This window comes from Corythoichthys intestinalis, chromosome 9, assembly GCF_030265065.1.
Source record: "Corythoichthys intestinalis isolate RoL2023-P3 chromosome 9, ASM3026506v1, whole genome shotgun sequence".
NCBI lineage: Eukaryota > Metazoa > Chordata > Actinopteri > Syngnathiformes > Syngnathidae > Corythoichthys > Corythoichthys intestinalis.
The window spans coordinates 11127028-11146806 of NC_080403.1; the positions used below are offsets into that span (position 1 = coordinate 11127028).

The 19779-nt window shown below is 41.2% G+C and overlaps 2 protein-coding genes across 3 annotated transcripts in view; one reads left to right on the forward strand and one right to left on the reverse strand.

Annotated features, from left to right (window-relative positions):
* The window catches only part of fbxo42 (F-box protein 42), a 25066-nt gene extending 19343 nt beyond the window's left edge, over window positions 1-5723 (reverse strand). The window contains exon 1 of the mRNA XM_057846615.1: window positions 5661-5723. The gene's annotated coding sequence lies outside the window, so the exon portion shown is untranslated. The remainder of the gene's footprint in view (window positions 1-5660) is intronic.
* LOC130922096 (SUZ domain-containing protein 1-like) lies at window positions 4706-11642 on the forward strand. Of its 2 annotated transcripts, XM_057846618.1 has the most exons (5): window positions 4706-4901; window positions 4981-5171; window positions 7824-7873; window positions 7965-8225; window positions 9410-11642. In XM_057846618.1, the coding sequence occupies exons 2-5, from the start codon at window positions 5121-5123 to the stop codon at window positions 9519-9521; spliced, it is 474 nt and encodes a 157-aa protein (XP_057702601.1). In that variant the 5' UTR covers window positions 4706-4901; window positions 4981-5120; the 3' UTR covers window positions 9522-11642. The 2 variants fall into 2 exon arrangements, with proteins under 2 accessions (XP_057702601.1, XP_057702600.1); XM_057846617.1 differs by having other exon boundaries at window positions 4706-5171.
* Window positions 11643-19779: the final 8137 nt, after the last annotated feature.

A 19779-nucleotide genomic window follows, 5' to 3' on the forward strand; every position in this document is an offset into this window, starting at 1 on the left:
TGAGAACTGCCACTGAATACTGGATGCGGACGTTAGCTGGTCTGAAGAGCACTGTCTATTAGTGTGAGTTCGCGTCCACATATAATCACGTCAGAAAAGCGCGCCGAAACCCAAATAATCAGCTGCACTGAATCGCCAGCAGAGGGCGACATTACGCCACATAACATATGCAAGTCACACCCAAGCGCCAGCAGAGGGCAGAAAAACTCCATAAAACACAATTAACAAGTTGGCCTTTCACTGTACTGACATTTAAATCTGTCTGAGCGGGCCTAGTGCGTTAATTGCGTCAAATATTTTAACGTGATTAATTTAAAAAATTAATTAACGCCCGTTAACGCGATAATTTTGACAGCCCTAATATATATATATATATATATATAAATATATATACATACAGTAAATATAAACTTACAAGGTCACCTTAAAACTACAAACCCATGCAAACTTCTGCTTTTGGACAGTGGACAGCTTTTTGCTGATACAGGATTTAAAATAAAAGATATTTTTAAATTTGAAATACATTTTTTATTTAAATAATAAAAAAATAATTCAATTTACAGTACAGGACTTCTACAAAAATATTGCCTCCTGCCACACATTGGCCTCATATGGGGTACTGTAATTCAGTACAGATTTATAAATAGACTGGACTATGAGGTCAAGGATACATCGCAAACTGCGGTTTCGATTACTGTACTGAGATGTTGCGTTCAAGGCTGTGTGTTATTTCCTTATGGTGACAAAAAAGAAATAAATTACAGAAGGAAAGTATTTTCACAAGAGATTATCACTGTAACCACTTGTTGTTCATTAACCTCTTGGGGCCATGTGTTGTACTGTGTGATTAAATTGATAGAGAATTATACGAATCTTCAACATAAGCGGCACATAATAAATTCAGCATTGTGGTGTGAACATTTTATAGGACAAAGATTTAACTCATTTGCCGCCATTAAACCCCCTGGACGTCCAATCCATTTTGACTGCCACTAACATTCCGTCAGTCTTCTCAGTTTAAATGAATTCATTGGACGTCTATTGCTGTCAATGGCAGGCAATGAGTGAAATACGATGAAATAATTAAAAAATAAATAAACTTTAGAGAGCTTTTAGGAGCCACTACCAGTGTGTATTATTTTTTCATTAATATTATTTCAGTTAGCATTTTATTAATTTATTAACTTATTATGAAATTTAAAATAGATCAACTTTATAGACTGTTATTGAGTGCTCTAACTGAGGTATATTTATCTTTTTATTCATTTTTAAAAATCAAACTTTTTTTAAATTTAAAAAACAAAATTACTCTATAAACTTATTATGAAATTTAACCCGTTCCTGCACTAATTGTGACTTTTTTAAAAACAACAACTCATTTTTCTTTCATTTAACTTACTGACTACCATTGACAGCGCTAGACGTCCAATTCATTTTGACCAATCCATTTGCCCCTCGGAGACTCCGAGGGGCAAATGGATTGGTCAAACTGAATTGGATTTATAGCACCTCTAATCGAACTGAAAGATGAGCATTCACGGCCGGTGTACTGACAAAGGCATGCTACGGAAGCGAATTGCATTCAATGAGTTAACTGCCATGAAAACAAAAAAATCTATTTTAGAATGTTATTTGGGGCTGTAACCAGAGTGTATTTCTGTTTTTATTCATTTTAATTTGATTAATTTAGCTTCTAATCAGCATTGTATTAATTCATACATGGATTTATATTACATAAAAATACAATAATGATTAATAATTGAAAAAAAAAACTATGTCATAATAATTGCTAATATTCAAGTTTTTTTTTTTATAAGTAAAAATAGTCACTTGCCCAAATACCTGTCCACTGCAGAGACCACTATTCCAGCAGGGGTTAAGAAAAAAAATATATTTTAGGGTGTTATTGGTTACTGTAAACAGTTAAAAATATATCGGCTATATTTTATCATTATTACATTTAAAGTCTTTTTATTCACTTTGATTTTAAGTTTTTAACAGTTCATTCATTTACAGTACATATATATAAAATATATATTGATGAATAAATTAAAAAGACAATATTTAATCATTCCTGCGAACCTAGTGAAAATAAGCGGTTCAGAAAATGAATTTATATTTAATAATGTATAAATAATGAAAATATAATAATAACTTATAATATATCCATATATGTCCATACACTAATTTTAGTACTTGTATGACAAATATATGTGATACAATGCTACTTCGCGGCTCAACTTTCGTGCTCTCAGTAGGGACGATATAACAGCATAACCTGTATGTACACTTTTTGCTGGGGATGGGACATTATTAAGACCAAACAGATTGGGTGAACGGGGGTCAGGGCTAAATTTCTCACAGAGATTAACCTAATTAATTGATAGGCTAGATGATCAATGTAAAATAAATCTGTATTGACATATACTAACTTTCATGTGTATTGGTTCAGGTGATACACCGTTCGATTCAGACCTTTGTTTTCAGAAACTACTAAAGAAACATTTTTGAAAACGTCAAGAATGAATGCCTGGATTTTAGAAGCAAATTTAAAATGCAATATTTGATTTTGGACATAAATTATATTAACATACACAATAAATGCAAACTTGTTGATAAGCTTTTAACTATCCAGGAATGCAGAAAAAATAAACATTTGTCCTAAGACCACTCAACTTTGTCTAAATCAGGGGTAACCAACGTCGGTCCTCGAGAGCCCCTATCCAGCTTGTTTTCCATGTCTCCCTCCTCCAACACACCTGACTCAAATAATCAGGATCGTTATCAGGCTCCTGCAGAGCTTACTGATGAGCTGATCATTTGATTCAGGTGTTTTAAAGGAGGGAGACATGGAAAACAAGCTGGATAGGGGCCCTCGAGGAACGGAGTTGGCTAACCCCTGGTCTAAATAAATATCTAAATATGACTAAAAAACCTTCTTTGTCACAGAAAAACCTTTTTAGTCAGGGAATAAGAAAAATAAATAAAAATAAAACCTTCCTTCCTTCAGGTAGATCACTACTGCTTTTCTCCACAAGCAAAGCCAAACTCAACAAAACAATGAAAGCTCATATAGGCTGCTTTAAGACCACATAAATAAAATTAAAATTGGAGAGAAGGGTGTAAACCTTGGTTCTAACTCTGATGCAGGTCAGACTTTCAGCTGGAAAATTAGTAGTGTGTTCCCCACCTCCACAATATTGACGTCTTTTTACATTACTTACAGTGGCTGCTGCTGCTGGCCGAAACAAACTTCTAATATCCCTCCTCTTCGAAGGGAACGGAGAAGGTGGCATGTTGTCGACATGTTGTCTGTGTCTGGGCTGTGTGCGTATGTGGGGGGTGTCAAGTCGTCAGTGTTTAAGAGGAGGAAATGGACCGGCACATTGAGCAAGTGAAAAGAGTTAAATATAAGTCTGAACATAATTAAAATAATTCACCTAATAATGGTAGGGTCAGTTCTATCCTTACAGCATAGGGGGAGACAATCTAAATTACCTATATAACTGAAATAATTAAATAATAATAAAAAAATGATTGCTTAAACATTGGTGCGGACAATTTGAGCATCCTAAAAACTTGGTAGTGTTAGGTCCCTACTGCCCTATGCTAGGGTGACCATATTTTGATTTCTAAAAAAGAGGACACTCAGCCCAGCCTCAGCCCGGCCTCATGATACTTGAATTTTACTCGAAGTTCACTCAAAGATGCCTATATCACTTTAATATATTTAAAGTGTGCCCCCTCACTCTGGATGGAAAAATGCAGTTTGAAAATAAATAAATAATGACTTAAAAAAAATATATATATATATATTTTTATTTAAATTAATGCAGACCCATAGAAATGTAGTCCAGTCAATACACATACACACAGTAGGCTATGTGCCAACTAAACATTTTTATAAATTACTATCACTACAATTGTCCTTGACAAATTGTTATTCCAATTCAATTGATGTTTTCATTCAATGTTCTAGATTGCACACAAACAAAAACCCAAAAAAAAAACTGACAAACTATTCAATCAGCATGTTTCCAAACGTAGCAGTTCAAAACTAACTAAATAATGCCTAGCGCGGTTTAGCTTACTGATAGCTAGCTGAGGCAAAAATCAAACTTTGCTATAAAAGTTTACAATCATCGGCAGCGCGCCGATGTGACACCAAACGGGATTTTACAGTCAAAGTTCCGACAGTAGTCAACAGTTGCCATTATATACGTAGTTATCATAAAAATTTTTTTTTAAACTTCAGGCATTGTGGCCAAATCGTCAACCCAGTAGATGGCGGTAATGCCTCATGATAGGGGTAAACTGCCAACAAAAACAAGAAGAACTACTACTTCCCTCCATTCTCGTAGGAGCCATGTCAACTGCTGCCACCCAGCGGTCGGAGGGATTCTCGTCAAATTGGTCCCGTGAAAAATCATTTTAAAAAATCATAAAAACCGGACATTTTTATGATTTAATAAAACCCGCCCGGACCACGAGGACACTACGTGAAAGTAGGACTTGTCCGGGCAAAAGAGGACGTTTGGTCACCCTACCCTATGCAAACCTTCGACCCTTGATTGATACATTATTTTATGTAGTTATTTATATTTCATTTACATGTTCCGAACTATTTTTAACGTTCTAATGATAACATGAATTTAGAGGGTTTTATATACACCTATTGATATTATATAGACTGCTATGTTAAAAATGTGTGTGTTGTCGGTTTACTCGGTTGGTTCTGGTCCCCATTAAAACCGATGAGTTCTCGGATCAGTGACATATATCGGTCAGCAATTAGATTATTAAAATTTAACTGTGTGAGTTACTTGGGAGAACACTAATAGCTGGAAAAGTGGACGTGACGCCAAACAGAGGGAGCTGAGGCACCAGCGCACCAGGAGCGGGTATACTTGTGTTGAGCATTACGATACGAACAGGCAGGTTTCTTATAATAATCCTGTGATGTCGTCGTATTACCGCCAGGAATCTTACCAAATCTCGAATAGAAACTGGCACACAACTGCCTAACTAACCCGCCCCTTGCCTGAGCAGATGGGAAGGAGTTAGCTCAGCTGTGTGGGGGGGAGCCCAAGCGGGAACCGGGCAATCGAGGAGGTCCGAAAATGGAGGATGAAGAGGTTGCAGAGAGCTGGGAAGAAGCGGCGGACAGCGGGGTAAGAAATCAGAGAGAACAACATTTAACCTGCAAGCCTTATCTCGATTTTGATAAAGTTCTAGTAACTCGCAGCGCCCGGATACATTATTTTTGTTATGGTCAAATCCGTCCATTTTAAATAAGCAGCCTGCGACTTCTCAACAGGCCTCGCTGTCAAGCGACTACCTGGATCAACGGGAAATGTATTTTTCAAACACGTTTGTGATTTTCTTTTTGGTGTATGCTTTTCAGTTCCACTTAATCTGTGCTAAAATAATATTTTAATTTAAAACAGTTCTTTGCGGAAATGAGAGGCGACAGTACACTGAATGCAATGAAGCGCCATGGTCGTGTGGTAGTATCCGCGCTATAAATGGCCACAGCTACTTTTAGTCTGCTAATGTAGGACTATCTATTTGTGGTTGTTGGTTATTTTAGGGCTACAAATTTCCATAATAGTAGTTTGTAGCGTTGGCAGACATTTGTCATTACAGTTCATTTCTTTTACCTCAGAAGCTACTACCGACGTCACTTCCGTGGTTCTCACTCGATTTTAACAGTCTGTAATGGGGCAAGATGGATACTTCCTGTGAACGTTCCTGTTGTGTTTACGCATTTCAACGTTTCAACAGTTTTCCTTGTTGCGGGAGTTCCAGGAACAACAAACCCTTTCTTGAAAATCCAAGTCATAATCTATTCTTTTACCCTGTAAGAGTAAAATGGAAACTTGCAATGTTACTTTAAGTAGGTTTCTCTGCCATAGTCATGCCTTAAAGGCAAATACAACACATTTCTCAACGGACTTGGAAGTACTGTATTTATCAAATGGACCAAAGTAAATTTGATATGGTTCAATTGGTTAGAACTGAATTTTCCTAACAAAATGCTACCATCCTTGATATATTGTCACCAATATCTTGATTGACCTTTGTCAATTGTGAAGTAGGTCTAATCTAATCGTAACCTAAGGAGATCACCAGAGAAAAAAACACTGCCTGAGTTTTTCCAAATCTACAATTAATCATGAAAAAGAAAAGCATTGAGTTTCATTTTTTAAGGAAAAAAAATGTAAATAAAAAACAGTATTTCCCAGAAAAGGCTATCGTAACTGGTGGCAGACCTTTGAAATGCCAGTATTGATTTAGCCAATTAAATCCCAGATCGTCTACCATTACTCGTGACATCAGTATTACCCACTGTTCCATGTGTGGATATACAGAATTAACACCGTTTACACGGGAGCCATCACTTTAATAGTCGTTTTATAGACAATTTTCCTGAGCGAAATATGGGCAGCGCCATCTAGGAAAATTTCTGCTTCGAACTTCCGGTTTAGAAAAAAACCTCATGAGTTGCTGTTAAAGTTAGCAGTGTGTTGACGAAGTTAAAACTGCAAAATCAAGCCAGAGGGACCCACGGAATCTCCAAAAATTGATTCAGCACGACGTAGATGAGATTTTATGATCGTTCTTATCACTTCGTTCATCATTCGTGGACAAAATTATAACAACCTGTCAGCCTGTGTTGATGTGAGGTATAGATTGATACACCGGCCACTTGAGTGACCAAAATGAGGTGAAATTACTAATTATAGTACATTTGCCAAATGCAGAAGGGCTGACACGGATTTTGTTGTCACAAGGAAATGCTACTACATATGTACATATAAACAAAAAATAGTATGTCATTCTTTTTTATTGCAGATATTGATCACAGTAAAACATTTGGACAACATGATTCCATTTCTTGTTTTATTTAAAATGATTTGTGCATGTGCAAAACAGGTCAATAAATCACACTTCATAAAATTATTAGAAAATTTTAACGAAGTTTGAGCATACGAGGAATGTGTTATCAGACAGCAGAGCTTAAGGGATCTTCCCCAAACTTTCACCTGACATCACGGAGACTCTCGGCGGCATCCAGACGGGCTTTCTCCCGCTGTCCTCGGTAATTCCAGCTCCAATACCGAATCTTAAAATTGTTGCAGTTAAAAAGCTCGAAGTTGGATCTCGGGATCGAGCTGACAGTCTGCCGCAAGGCCAGCCACCGTCTCCAGCCCCAGCCTCTCGGCCGTCCCCTGGTAGAACGCACATAGTTTCGATATATGTCCATCAACGTACAGTGAGTGTTGTTGCGAGGCACAACTTCTCTTCCCTTGCCTAACAGCGTTTTCAACCTGTAAACAAACGAACAAAAAACTTGCATTTATGCGGAGAATCCAGTGTCGGTATGCTACAGTTTTCGGCATTCTAGTGTATGAACAGGAAGTTGAGGATGAGGCTTTATTGAGAAATCGGCTGCAAAATGTAGGGAGGTGAAACTGGCTTTGTCTGTGTCTCGGATGGAAAAAAGAGAAATACAGTGAAAGATTGAACAGGTACAGAACAAAGAGTGTGCCTATTTTTTCCATCTTTTTGATACCTATGTTCAATTTGTTTCTCCATTATCAGCAGTCTAAGAAATTCGCCGTTTCCATACTTACTTTAAACAACTGTTTTTCAAGTGAAGGTCATTTATACTAAGTGTTGTGTTTCCCTTTGCTTCCCTTTAATCCGATTAGCCATTGATTTCAAATTCTCACAGAAAATTTGTCATTTCTGTCAATGTTTAAAAATATGTCTTAAATACACTACATGTGTTAAAACATTTCTGTATGCTATGGTTTCAGGAAATAGAGAGAAGACTTGAGGCAAAATTGAAAATAAACCAGCAAGCAAAGTAAGTCCAGTAACTACTACTCAATGGAAAACATTTGAAATGTATAAAAAAGAATTACTGATATTGTATTTTGAAAAACCTATCCGTACAGGAAGCCAAGTTCAAGTTCACCTGTGAGAACTGCAATTGTAATCCAGGATGAATCTCTTCCTGCAGCCCCGCCCCCACAAATCAGAATTTTAAAGCGTCCATCAAATAATGGTACTGCGGGAAATCCTTCATCCTCGTCTCGACCTTCCCAACAAATGAAATCTTTGGCGCAACGTGAGGCAGAGTACGCAGAGGCTCGTCGTAGGATTCTGGGTAGTGCTTCATCAGATGATACACCTCAGGACAATCCATGCCAAGAGAGGTAAATATTATCCTAAGAAAAAACATAGACTTCATAATGATATTGACGGGACATGGGGTTGATTTAATACAGGGCCTATCCCCGTCAAAGCTGACAGAGTGGAAACGCAGACAAAGAGCTTTTTACATTGAATTTTTTTAGAATAAATGCTTAAATCCCTGAATTCTTTATAAATATGGACATAAAGCAGTCTCGAATCTTGGTTAAAAGCAACACACAAAAAAACGGGCCGTTAGAATTTATTTTACGTAAATATGTTGAATGTGGTGCTAGTCTTTAAGGCACTGTGGCGTCGTTGAAATTTTTGGGAATAAATGCTTAAATCCCTGAATTCTTTTTAGATTTGGACGTTAAACAGTCTCAAGTCTTGGTTAGAAGAAAAAAAAACCGGGCAATTAGCGTTTATTTTACGTAAATACTGTATGTCGGATGTGCTGCTAGTCTTTAAGCCATGTGGCGCCGCCTTATCACAACAGAGCTTTTTACATTGCAGTTTTTGGGAATAAATGCTTAAATCCCTGAATTCTTTATAGATATGGACGTAAAACAATCTCGATTCTTGGTTAAAAGCAAAAAAAACAAAACAAAACAGGCAGTTAGCATTTAAATATGTCGAATGTGCTGCTAGTCTTTAAGGCACTGTGGCGTCGCCGTATCACAACAAAGAGCTTTTTATTTTGACATTTTTGGGAATATATGCTTAAATTAAATCCCTGAATTCTTTATAGATGTAGATGTAAAGAGTCTCTATTCTTGGTTAAAAGCAAAAAAAACCTAGCATTTAGCATTTATTTTACGTAAATATTGCGAATTATGACGCCAATGCCGTATCGGTTAATTTCCCATTGGTTTTTTTCAGAACGTTTCAAAATGCATGCATTGTCCAAAAAATATAATAATTACCTAGAACCCTCGAACAAATCACTCCTGAGACAATCCTTCCTGTTTGTATGCGGTACAGCGTTCATATTTTTTCAACCTAAATCCGGCGTTGGGTCGCTGCATGTGTTGAATAACTGCGACTGACTGAAGTGGAGTGTAGGACGACCCCCTACTTGAAGGCGTAGCGCTGTGTCTGGTGAATGTGAACTATCAATATCATTATAAAGACTATGGGAAAAACTAAAGCTGACATTTCTTGCTTTGTTAAAATAAGGTACTTTGTTCTGTTTTTTTCCCTCTAGGCCAGCTCGAATGACTGCACAGCCACCATCCGAACCAGTTCGTCCCAACAATCATGTGATCCGCCAGCCTACCGGGCCCGACGGTACCTCAGGCTTCCGACTTGGCAGATAAACCTGAGCCACCTGCTATTAATGGGACAAGAGCAGTAAAAGGGGTGAGCGGTATCAAGAGCAGAGTGGTGTGAACATTGGGAAAATGAAGATAAACAATGAATGGTCCACCCTCACTCTAGCCAACTTACTGGCATGGTCTTTGCCCTGCGCCCTTATCTTTCCTTACGTGGAATAACAGGAGGGGCTTGCCGAGATTAGCCACATCCACACCTATAAAGGAGGCTTTTGTGGCTAGCATCCCTAAACACTGTGATACTTTGCTATACCATGAGGTGCCCTTTGATTCTTATGCGTCCACGGGCGAGTGCCAGAGTGTAAGGTGTCAGTCCCTTCCAGGTGAATTACTATAAGTAAGTCTGGAAACGGCCCTGGATACCTGTAGGTGAATGAGCTGGTCCTTCCGTGGGAAGTTGAACCGGTCATGGCTGTGTGCCCTCCGGGAACGGGTTCAGATGGTTAAGTATTTGCGTTAAGGAACTATGGTATTACACACTGAACTGAATGTCAACCTATGTCATCGCAGATGACCAAAGCAGCAGTTCACAGTCTTACAAGGCGTTATGGTTATGGAGACTGGCCAATGCTCACCCGGATGAAAATATCCGAAAGTTTCATTATTCAAGCAATAACAAACCCCCTCCCCTTGATTTTGTTTGTATACCCCATTGTATACTTTTTGTATAAATGGTCTTATGTTTAGAATACCGGTACTTTTATTGGCATCATTTTTTTTTTTCGTTTGAGAAATCTTTTTCAAGAAATTCAATGAACTAAATCATATTACAGTTTATTTAAAAATAAGAATTACCTCATCAAATATCTTGCCTAACAATCCAACACCTTGATGAATTGAAAGTGATTGCAAAAATGAGGTGCATTTGTTTTGCTTGTTTGCTTGACCTGAAGCGCATTTGTCCATGTCAGACAAAGACATTAGGATGATTGCTTGTATAAGCAACCCAAAAAGGGGCATAGGATGTTTCAGCTATCATGTGCTACTGTTTCAGGAAATCTGATTTCTAGATTATAGTCAAATTTAGCCATCTGTTCCGTTTTTCTTTGGTTCTTTTGGTTCTCACAGCATTTTTACACTGTCTGATGTGCACAACTCTTAAAACAAGTTTGCAAATCATGAAATTGATAGAATCAGCTAGCCATTTAAAAGCATTGTTTTTTTAAACATTTGACCCATCTCAGCCTTAAACCCAAAATGACCAACATTGATGCGGTATGGCTTCTGTTTATTCATCTGGTTCTCACTGCACTTACGATTGTAGCATAAGTTGTAAGCAAATTGATTAACCACACAATTATGTTCCTCATTTCAAATATATTTGTTTAAAAGAAGCAATGAAATTAAATCATGTTTGAATACTTCCTCAATATAGCCAAAAACCACAGTTCCTATTCTCTGTCGCAAACATTTTCCGCTCTTATTTGGCAGACAATAATTCATAATGAAATTATTAGACTCAAATGAACACAACTTGAGGCTGTGACGTTAAACATAAATTTTACAGTGCCAAAAGGAAATATCAGACTTTAGAAATAGTAAACCTGTACCCCACTTAAAACTCAGATGCAGAGATAGTTTTTCTTTTATTCCCATAAATGACAAATGGGAGAAATCTTGAGTTTATATCTTTTTTTTAATTTGATTTTCTTTCTGTATGGCGTGTGAATGGAACAGCCTCTTTCTGTATGCATGATTCTCATGCAGCACTGGCATAGAAAACTGGGGAAAAAGGTTCTAGCATATGCTACTATAGCGCTATTCCTATTTTAAAACTCAGGGTAGCATATTCATTCTGAAAACAGTAATTCCTAAACTGTAATTGGGATGGGACTATTTCACTGTGCTTCTTGCTCAGTGACGATGTAATTCAATTTCTGATGTTCAATTATAATGCTACTAAGGGGATTCCACAAAAAGACTAATGATTCGAGTTAAAAGTCATGATCACTCTACAACTGTCGTAAACATTGTGCAACTATTTGATATCATTCAATAAAGCTCAGATTTATTCTTTCACAGCATTAGTAGAACGAGACTTGACGTCATTTAGAATCCTAAAAACGCTGATGGAAAAAATCCCTTTAATAAACCTACTACACTAATTTTGTCTCCTGTTGTTGTTGTTGTTGTTTTTTTTTATTAAAAGGAAAATTATAAAGGGAATTGTATTATTTAACCTATCAATTTATTAGCTGTCTGTGTTTTCCTTACAGGTGTTAACATTTATTTTCAGCCTAGAGGTTACAAGAACACATTCAACCTCCAAGGCCTTATACCCTTGGTCTAGGTTGTTAGGCCAATACAGGAATGTTTTGACTCACACGCTGTATGCTTCCCATGGCCTTGTAGTACACTTCACAAAACTATGATTTACTGAGTAGCCTTTTCATTGCTTACACAGAAAATAGGGATGTAAATCTTTTCTCTTTGTACTACAACTGATGAGAAGTCAGCACTATACTTGGTGATAACATTTTGCTTTATTCCTAAAATGATATGTTTTCTCAAGTAATTGATACACCACATCAGAAATTCCAAATAAAGCTTCAAGGACGTTAATCTACTGTATCAACACCGTAGACTTCTATGTTGTTGTTGAGCTGTTTCTGATAGCATGGCTTAGTTAAATGACTAGGGTTAAACACAGTGGGTCAGTTGTTCTCAAACATTTTAGACCAAATGGCCACTTTAAAAAGAATTCTTTCTTCAAGTATGAACCAAAATTTTAAATTAATAGGTTTAAAATGTTGAAGCATAAGACCATGCCAAGTTTAATATATATAATAATAATATATAAGGTATCTCTGCTCAGTATATTTCTTAGATCTCTGATTAAAGAGAAAATTATGTCTATTATTATTATTTTTTAAATGTCATAAACACTAATAGACCCGAGCACAGGTGTATGTAATTACGGGTATTTATGACACAACTAGGAAGGGCAGGTAATTTTGGATACTCATGTTTGGTTGGCTAAATACAAAATGTCTTCCCCCTTGTCGGACGGCCACTTGAAAACTAACCCACTGAAAATTTGGAGTGTTAAATCAAGCTAGGATGCAGGCTTTGGGTATGTTAGAGTAAACCAAAGTACCAGGAGAAAACCTAGAGAACATGCTAACTCAGCTCAGACTGGAGCACGGTGTCATAACCATGAGGCATTTTGCTAATCTGTTGTCCATTGTGCAGCCTAAAATAAATTTGAAATCTTAAAAAGACTTCTAAATGATTAAATGCAAATCAGTTACATCCATCAATCTGTCTTTTGGATATCCATAATACAGGCCCAATCAGCTACTCGTGAGAGAAGTTACAATAAAAATGTTTACATGTTTTTTTTTTTTTTCCCCAGGTACAGTGGGCAGAACAAGTATTTGACACACTGACGATTTTGCTGGTTTTCCCACTTGCAAAGCATGTAGAGGTCTGTAATTTGTATCATAAGTTCTCTTCAACTGTGAGTGACGGAATCTAATACAAAAAAAAAACAGAAAATCACGTATGATTTTTAAATAAATTTGCATTTAATTGCATGAAATAAGTATTTGATACATCACAAAAATCGAACCTAATTGTCATGTTCCCTGCCTCTCTGGTTCACTCACCTGCCTTTTCCCGCCTCTCGGCTTGGCACAGCTGCTACTGATCATCGTTAGGGGAGTATTTAAGTAGCAGGCTCACGTCACTTCCCTGTCTGATCGTTCCAGCACAAAGCTTCACGTCCGAGACCTCCTTCATATGATATCCTGCCTGCGCTTCTCGACGGCCACGCAACCACGCCTGTCTTCAGTAATCCGGTCTTCCTCTTTTTGCTGTTCTAACACTCAGCTGCTGATTGCAATAAACGGTCTCCTGGCCAAACTGTCAAGTTTGTTGCCGAATCTGCATTTTGGTTCCATCCCACACCTGGCTAATCATGACAGAACGATCAGACCAAAACATGGAACCCGCAGATTCGAATCCACTTCACGTGGCCCTCAGAGCCCAGGGACGGCGAATCCTGCAGCAAGAGGAACAGATTTCCTCCCTCCATGAATTTCTGAAAAATACAACTGATCGACAGACGTCAATGATACAGACTCTGAACTCTCAGCTAGCAAACCTCGCTCTTCAGCTTCAACCAACAGCCCAATCCGTCAGGTCGGCCTCTGCTCCTGTGGACCAACCCAACACACAGGTGAACTTACAACTGTCCAACCCAGAACGCTTTTCGGGTGACACGGGAGACGTTCGCACCTTCCTAACACAATGTGAGCTCCACTTTGAATTGCAAGCCTCTGCTTTTGTGACTGAGCGCTCCAAGGTGGCGTATGCCATTTCCCACCTCTCAGGAAGAGCCGCAGCTTGGGCCACTGCTGAATGGAGCCGCAACTCACCTGTCTGTTCATCATATCAGACTTTCACCAGCTCCTTGAAACAAGTTTTTCAAAGCAAACCGACGGTAAGAGAGGCGTCGTTAGCACTAATGAACCTGCGACAGGGGAAACGCCGGGTGGCTGACTTTGCCATTGATTTTCGAACGCTAGCAGCCGACAGTGATTGGAACCAATCTGCACTGACTGATGCATTTTTTCAAGCCCTTTCTGACCCCATCAAGCTTGCCATGGTAGCCATCGACATCCCGAGCGACTTGGACTCCCTTATTGCACTGGCCATGCAGATCGACCGACGCCTTGCCGAGCGAGACCAGGAAGGAAAACGCCGGCTGCGCCAACATCATCATCATTATCAAGACAACCCCCACTCCTTCCTACCGTCACCTCAACGGCTCTCTCCTCACTCCCTTTCTACTCGAGAACAAACACCTGAGGAGCCGATGCAGCTGGGCCGTACCCGTCTCACCCCAGAGGAACGTCAACGCAGAGCAAGAGATGGACTATGTTTTTATTGCGGACAACGTGGCCATGTAGTCAATAAATGTCAAGTCAAGGCCGCATCAAACCCAGCTAACACCTCTGTCCAGGTGAGCCAGACTATCATTAATAATTCGGGAAACGTTACTCCTTCAGTTACCTTGTCCTCACCCCATAGTAATGTCACGGTTTCGGCTTTTATTGATTCTGGTTCAGAAGCTAACATGATCAACTTCAATCTTGCCAGGCGTCTGTCACCCTGCCTGATTCGTCTGAATAGCCCCCTGTCGGTCAAGGCTGTCGATGGCACCCCCCTTGGATCAGTCACCCATCAAACTCAATCGGTTTGTGTGACATTTACGGACAACCATTCTGAGAATCTTTGCCTTCACGTCTTTGAGCACATGCCCCATGACTTAATCCTTGGTTTACCATGGTTAAAGCAACACAACCCACAGTTAGACTGGAACTCTGGCAATATAATAAAGTGGGGAAAGGATTGTTCGGACTTATGTTTTCCTCGACCTCCTCAAACCGTGGTCCCTCCTTCTGATCTCGCCAATGTTCCAAGTTGTTATCATGATCTCGCCGAGGTCTTCAGTAAAAGCAAAGCCACTTGACTTCCCCCATTCAGAGACATAAATTGTGCGATCGAGCTTTTGCCTGGTACCACCCCACCACGAGGAAAGCTCTACTCCTTGTCTGCACCCGAACGTAAGGCCATGGACTCGTACATCAAGGAATGCCTGGCCGCGGGCCTGATACGTCCTTCTTCTTCCCCAGCCGGGGCCGGTTTCTTTTTTGTAGAGAAGAAAGACAAGACATTAAGGCCATGCATTGACTATAGAGGCCTAAATCTAATCACGGTCAAGAATCGTTATCCACTTCCACTAATATCGTCTGCCTTTGAGTTACTGGAGGGTGCTAAAGTCTTCACTAAACTAGACCTGCGAAATGCGTATCATTTGGTGCGCATACGGCAAGGAGACGAGTGGAAGACGGCCTTCAACACCCCTTCAGGACATTATGAATATCTTGTCATGCCATTTGGACTCACCAACGCACCCGCCATATTCCAGAATCTTGTAAACGATGTTCTTGGTGACCTGCTTAATAGGAATGTATTCGTGTATCTTGACGATATTTTGATTTTCTCCCACGACCAGGAATCACACCAGCAGCATGTACGGGCAGTACTTCAGAGACTCCTGCGGAACCAGCTGTATGTCAAGGCCGAAAAATGTGATTTCCATAAACCCTCCGTTCAGTTTCTCGGTTACATTCTCGCCGAGGGTAAGGTCAAGATGGATCCTGACAAGATTTCAGCAGTCCTAAACTGGCCCATACCAAAGAACCTAAAAGAGCTACAGCGATTCCTGGGTTTTGCTAATTTTTACAGAAAATTCATAAAGAATTATAGCACCATTGCCTCACCTCTGCATTCTCTCACTTCCACCCATAGACGCTTCCTGTGGACAGAGCCATGCCAGAAGGCATTTGATCTACTCAAGAACCGCTTCACCTCTGCCCCCATTCTCTCCTTGCCGGACCCTGCTCACCAATTCATTTTGGAAGTGGATGCCTCAGATGTGGGAGTCGGAGCAGTGCTGTCCCAGAGAAATCCTATGGACGGTAAACTTCACCCCTGCTACTTCATGTCCAAAAAATTGTCAGACACAGAGAAAAATTATGATGTTGGGGACAGAACTATTGGCAATCAAACTAGCCATGGAAGAATGGCGGCACTGGCTTGAAGGAGCTTCACAGCCCTTTTTGATCTGGACCGACCACAAGAACCTGTCATACCTCAAAACTGCTAAACGCTTGAATTCACGCCAGGCCCGTTGGTCTCTGTTCTTTAATCGGTTCCAATTCCATATCTCATATCGACCAGGGTCCAAGAACACAAAACCAGACGCATTGTCTAGGATATTCGAATCAAGTAAAAACACCTCTGAACCGATGCCAATTGTGCCTCAATCTTGTTTCTTATCTGTGCTGTCATGGGATATTGAGGCCAAAGTAAAATCAGCTCTCGAGTCCACGGAAGTCCCATCAGAATGCCCGAAAGAAAAGCTATACGTGGTGCCTGAGCTTCGCGGCCAGGTTATCCACTGGGCCCACACTCTCAAGACCTCTTGTCATCCGGGTATCACCAAAACAATTTTTGTCATTTCCCAGAGGTTCTGGTGGAAAGCCATGCGCAATGATGTTACCGAATACGTCAACGCCTGTTCAGTATGTGCCTCTTGTAAGCCATCTTCGTGCAGACCAGCTGGTGGGCTCCATCCCCTACCTATACCATCCAAACCCTGGTCACACATATGTATGGACTTTGTCACTGGTTTACCCCCATCCTCTGGTAACACTGTTGTCCTCACAGTAGTAGACAGATTTTCCAAGATGGTGCATTTCATCCCATTGCCTAAATTACCTTCTGCCAAGGCGTTGGCTCAAGTACTCATGTCCAACATATTTCGCGTGCATGGCTTCCCCACTGATGTGGTTTCCGATAGGGGTCCGCAGTTTGTTTCTGCTTTCTGGAAAGCCTTCTGCAAGATGATAGGGGCTACAGTTAGTCTTTCGTCTGGGTTCCATCCACAGTCCAACGGTCAAGCGGAGAGGCTGAACCAAATCCTGGAGACTGGTCTTCGCTGCCTGGTGTCCCAGGACCCCTCCACGTGGAGCGAGAAGCTGATGTGGCTGGAGGTGGCGCATAATACTCTTCCATCATCAGCGACGGGCTTCTCACCCTTCCATGTTGTACATGGCTTTCAGCCCTCGCTCTTTCCTGCTCTCGATAACAACTCTCCAGTCCCCTCAGCACTCGCCTTCATCCGTAGATGCCGTCGGACCTGGGAACGAACTCGACGCATTCTGCTCCGTCGTTCGGCCGTCTACAAGACTGCTGCGGATCGCAAGAGGTCTGCTGCCCCGACATACGCTATGGGTGACCGGGCCTGGCTGTCCACACGACATCTGCCTTTGAAGGTCCAGTCAAGGAAGCTTGCTCCCAGGTTTGTTGGTCCCTTTCCAGTTTCTAAAGTTATTAATCCAGTCTCCGTGCGCCTCCAGTTGCCCAAGTCCATGAGGGTCCATCCCACATTTCATGTCAGTCAGCTGAAACCTGCCCGTGCAAGTCGTCTTGTCCCTCCGGCCAGACCCCCGCCCCCCGCCCGGTTTGTGGATGGCGGCCTGGTCTATTCTGTCCGACGGCTCCTGGCGGTGCGACGTCGTGGCCGGGGTTTCCAGTATCTGGTTGACTGGGAGGGGTATGGCCCTGAGGAGCGTTCCTGGATTCCCTCCCGGTTCATCGTGGATCCCGCCCTCATCCGTGCCTTCCATGCTGCCCATCCTGAGGCGCCTGGGCCGTCGGGTGCCGGCCGTTGAGGGGGGGCCCTGTCATGTTCCCTGACTCTCTGGTTCACTCACCTGCCTTTTCCCGCCTCTCGGCTTGGCACAGCTGCTACTGATCATCGTTAGGGGAGTATTTAAGTAGCAGGCTCACGTCACTTCCCTGTCTGATCGTTCCAGCACAAAGCTTCACGTCCGAGACCTCCTTCATATGATATCCTGCCTGCGCTTCTCGACGGCCACGCAACCACGCCTGTCTTCAGTAATCCGGTCTTCCTCTTTTTGCTGTTCTAACTCTCAGCTGCAATAAACGGTCTCCTGGCCAAACTGTCAAGTTTGTTGCCGAATCTGCATTTTGGTTCCATCCCACACCTGGCTAATCATGACACTAATATTTGGTACAGAAACCTTTGTTTGCTATTACAGATACCAAACGTTTCCTCTAGTCCTTGACAAGGTTTGCACACACTGCAGCAGGGATTTTGGCCCACTCCTCCATGCAGATCTTCTCCAGAGCCTTCAGGTTTCGGGGCTGCTGCCGGGCAACATGGACTTTCAGCTCCCTCCATAGATTTTCTATCGGGTTCAGATCTGGTGACTGGCTAGGCCACTCCAGGACCTTAAGATGCTTCTTACGGAGCCACTCTTAAGTTGCCTTGGCTGTGTGCTTTGGGTTGTTGTCATGCTGGAAGACCCAGCCACAACCCATCTCCAGGGCTCTCACTGAAGGAAGGAGGTTGTCAGCCAAGATCTGGCGATACATAGCCCCATCCATCCTCCCCTCAATTAGGTGCAGTCGTCCTGTACCCTTGGCAGAGAAGCAGCCCCAAAAAATGATGTTTCCTCCTCCATGTTTCACAGTTGGGATGGTGTTCTTGGGGTTGTACTCATCCTTCTTTTTCCTCCAAACATGACGAGCCGAGTTTAGACCAAAAAGTTCAATTTTGGTCTCATCCGACCACATGACCTTCTCCCATTGCTCCTCTGGATCATCCAGATGGTCAGTGGCAAACTTCAGACGTGTCTGGACATGCACTAGCTTCAACAGCGGGACCTTGCGTGCGCTGTAGGATTTTAATCCATGACGGCGTAATGTGTTTCTGATGGTTTTCTTCGAGACTGTGGTTCCAGCTCTCTTCAAGTCATTGACCAGGGCCTGCCGTGTAGTTCTGGGTTGATCCCTTACCTTCCTCATGATCAGTGATGCCCTACGAGGTGAGATCTTGCATGGAGCCCCAGAACGAGGCAGATTGACCGTCAACTTGAACTTCTTCCATTTTCTAATAATCGCTCCAACAGTTGTTACCTTCTCACCAAGCTGCTTGCTTATTTTCCTGTAGCCCATCCCAGCCTTGTGCAGGTCTATTATTTTATCCCTAATGTCCTTACACAGCTCTTTGGTCTTGGCCATTGTGGAGAGGTTGGAGTTTTGTTTGTTTGAGCATGTGAACAGGTGTCTTTTATACAGGTAACAAGTTCAAACAGGTGCAGTTACTTCCGGTAATGAGTGGAGAACTGGAGGGGTTCTTCAAAAAGAACTAAGAGCCGAAATATTTACTAGTTGGTAATGTATCAAATACTTATTTCATGCAGTTAAATACAAATGTATTATTTAAAAATTATACAATGTGATTTTCTGGATTTTTGTATTAGATTCCGTCCCTCACAGTTGAAGAGAACTTATGATGCAAATTACAGACCTCTTCATGGCTTGCAAGTGGGAAAACCAGCAAAATTGGCAGTGTATCAAATACTTGTTCTCCCCACTGTATATTAATTCATTTTCCGTACTGCTTATCCTCACAAGGGTCCAGGGGTTGCTGGAGACTATCCCAGCTAACTATGGGCAGGAGACAGCTGGCAACTAGTTTAGGGTATACACTAATGGCAGGGCACATATAGACAAACAGGCTTTTACACGCACAATCACACCTAAGGAGAATTTGGAGTGTCCAATCAGCCTACCATAGGTAAACCATGTGTATTCATATAACTACATATTCTGTAAATATGGTTATGTCGTGGCGAGCACT

Excerpts from the sequence above, each read along its gene's own strand:
- LOC130922096 (XM_057846617.1), top strand. The coding sequence starts at position 5,121 with ATGGAGGATGAAGAGGTTGCAGAGAGCTGGGAAGAAGCGGCGGACAGC. Across the intron at positions 5,172-7,823 it reads AAGAAGCGGCGGACAGCGGG|GAAATAGAGAGAAGACTTGA; the intron begins GTAAGAAATCAG and ends CTATGGTTTCAG. Across the intron at positions 7,874-7,964 it reads AAAATAAACCAGCAAGCAAA|GAAGCCAAGTTCAAGTTCAC; the intron begins GTAAGTCCAGTA and ends CTATCCGTACAG.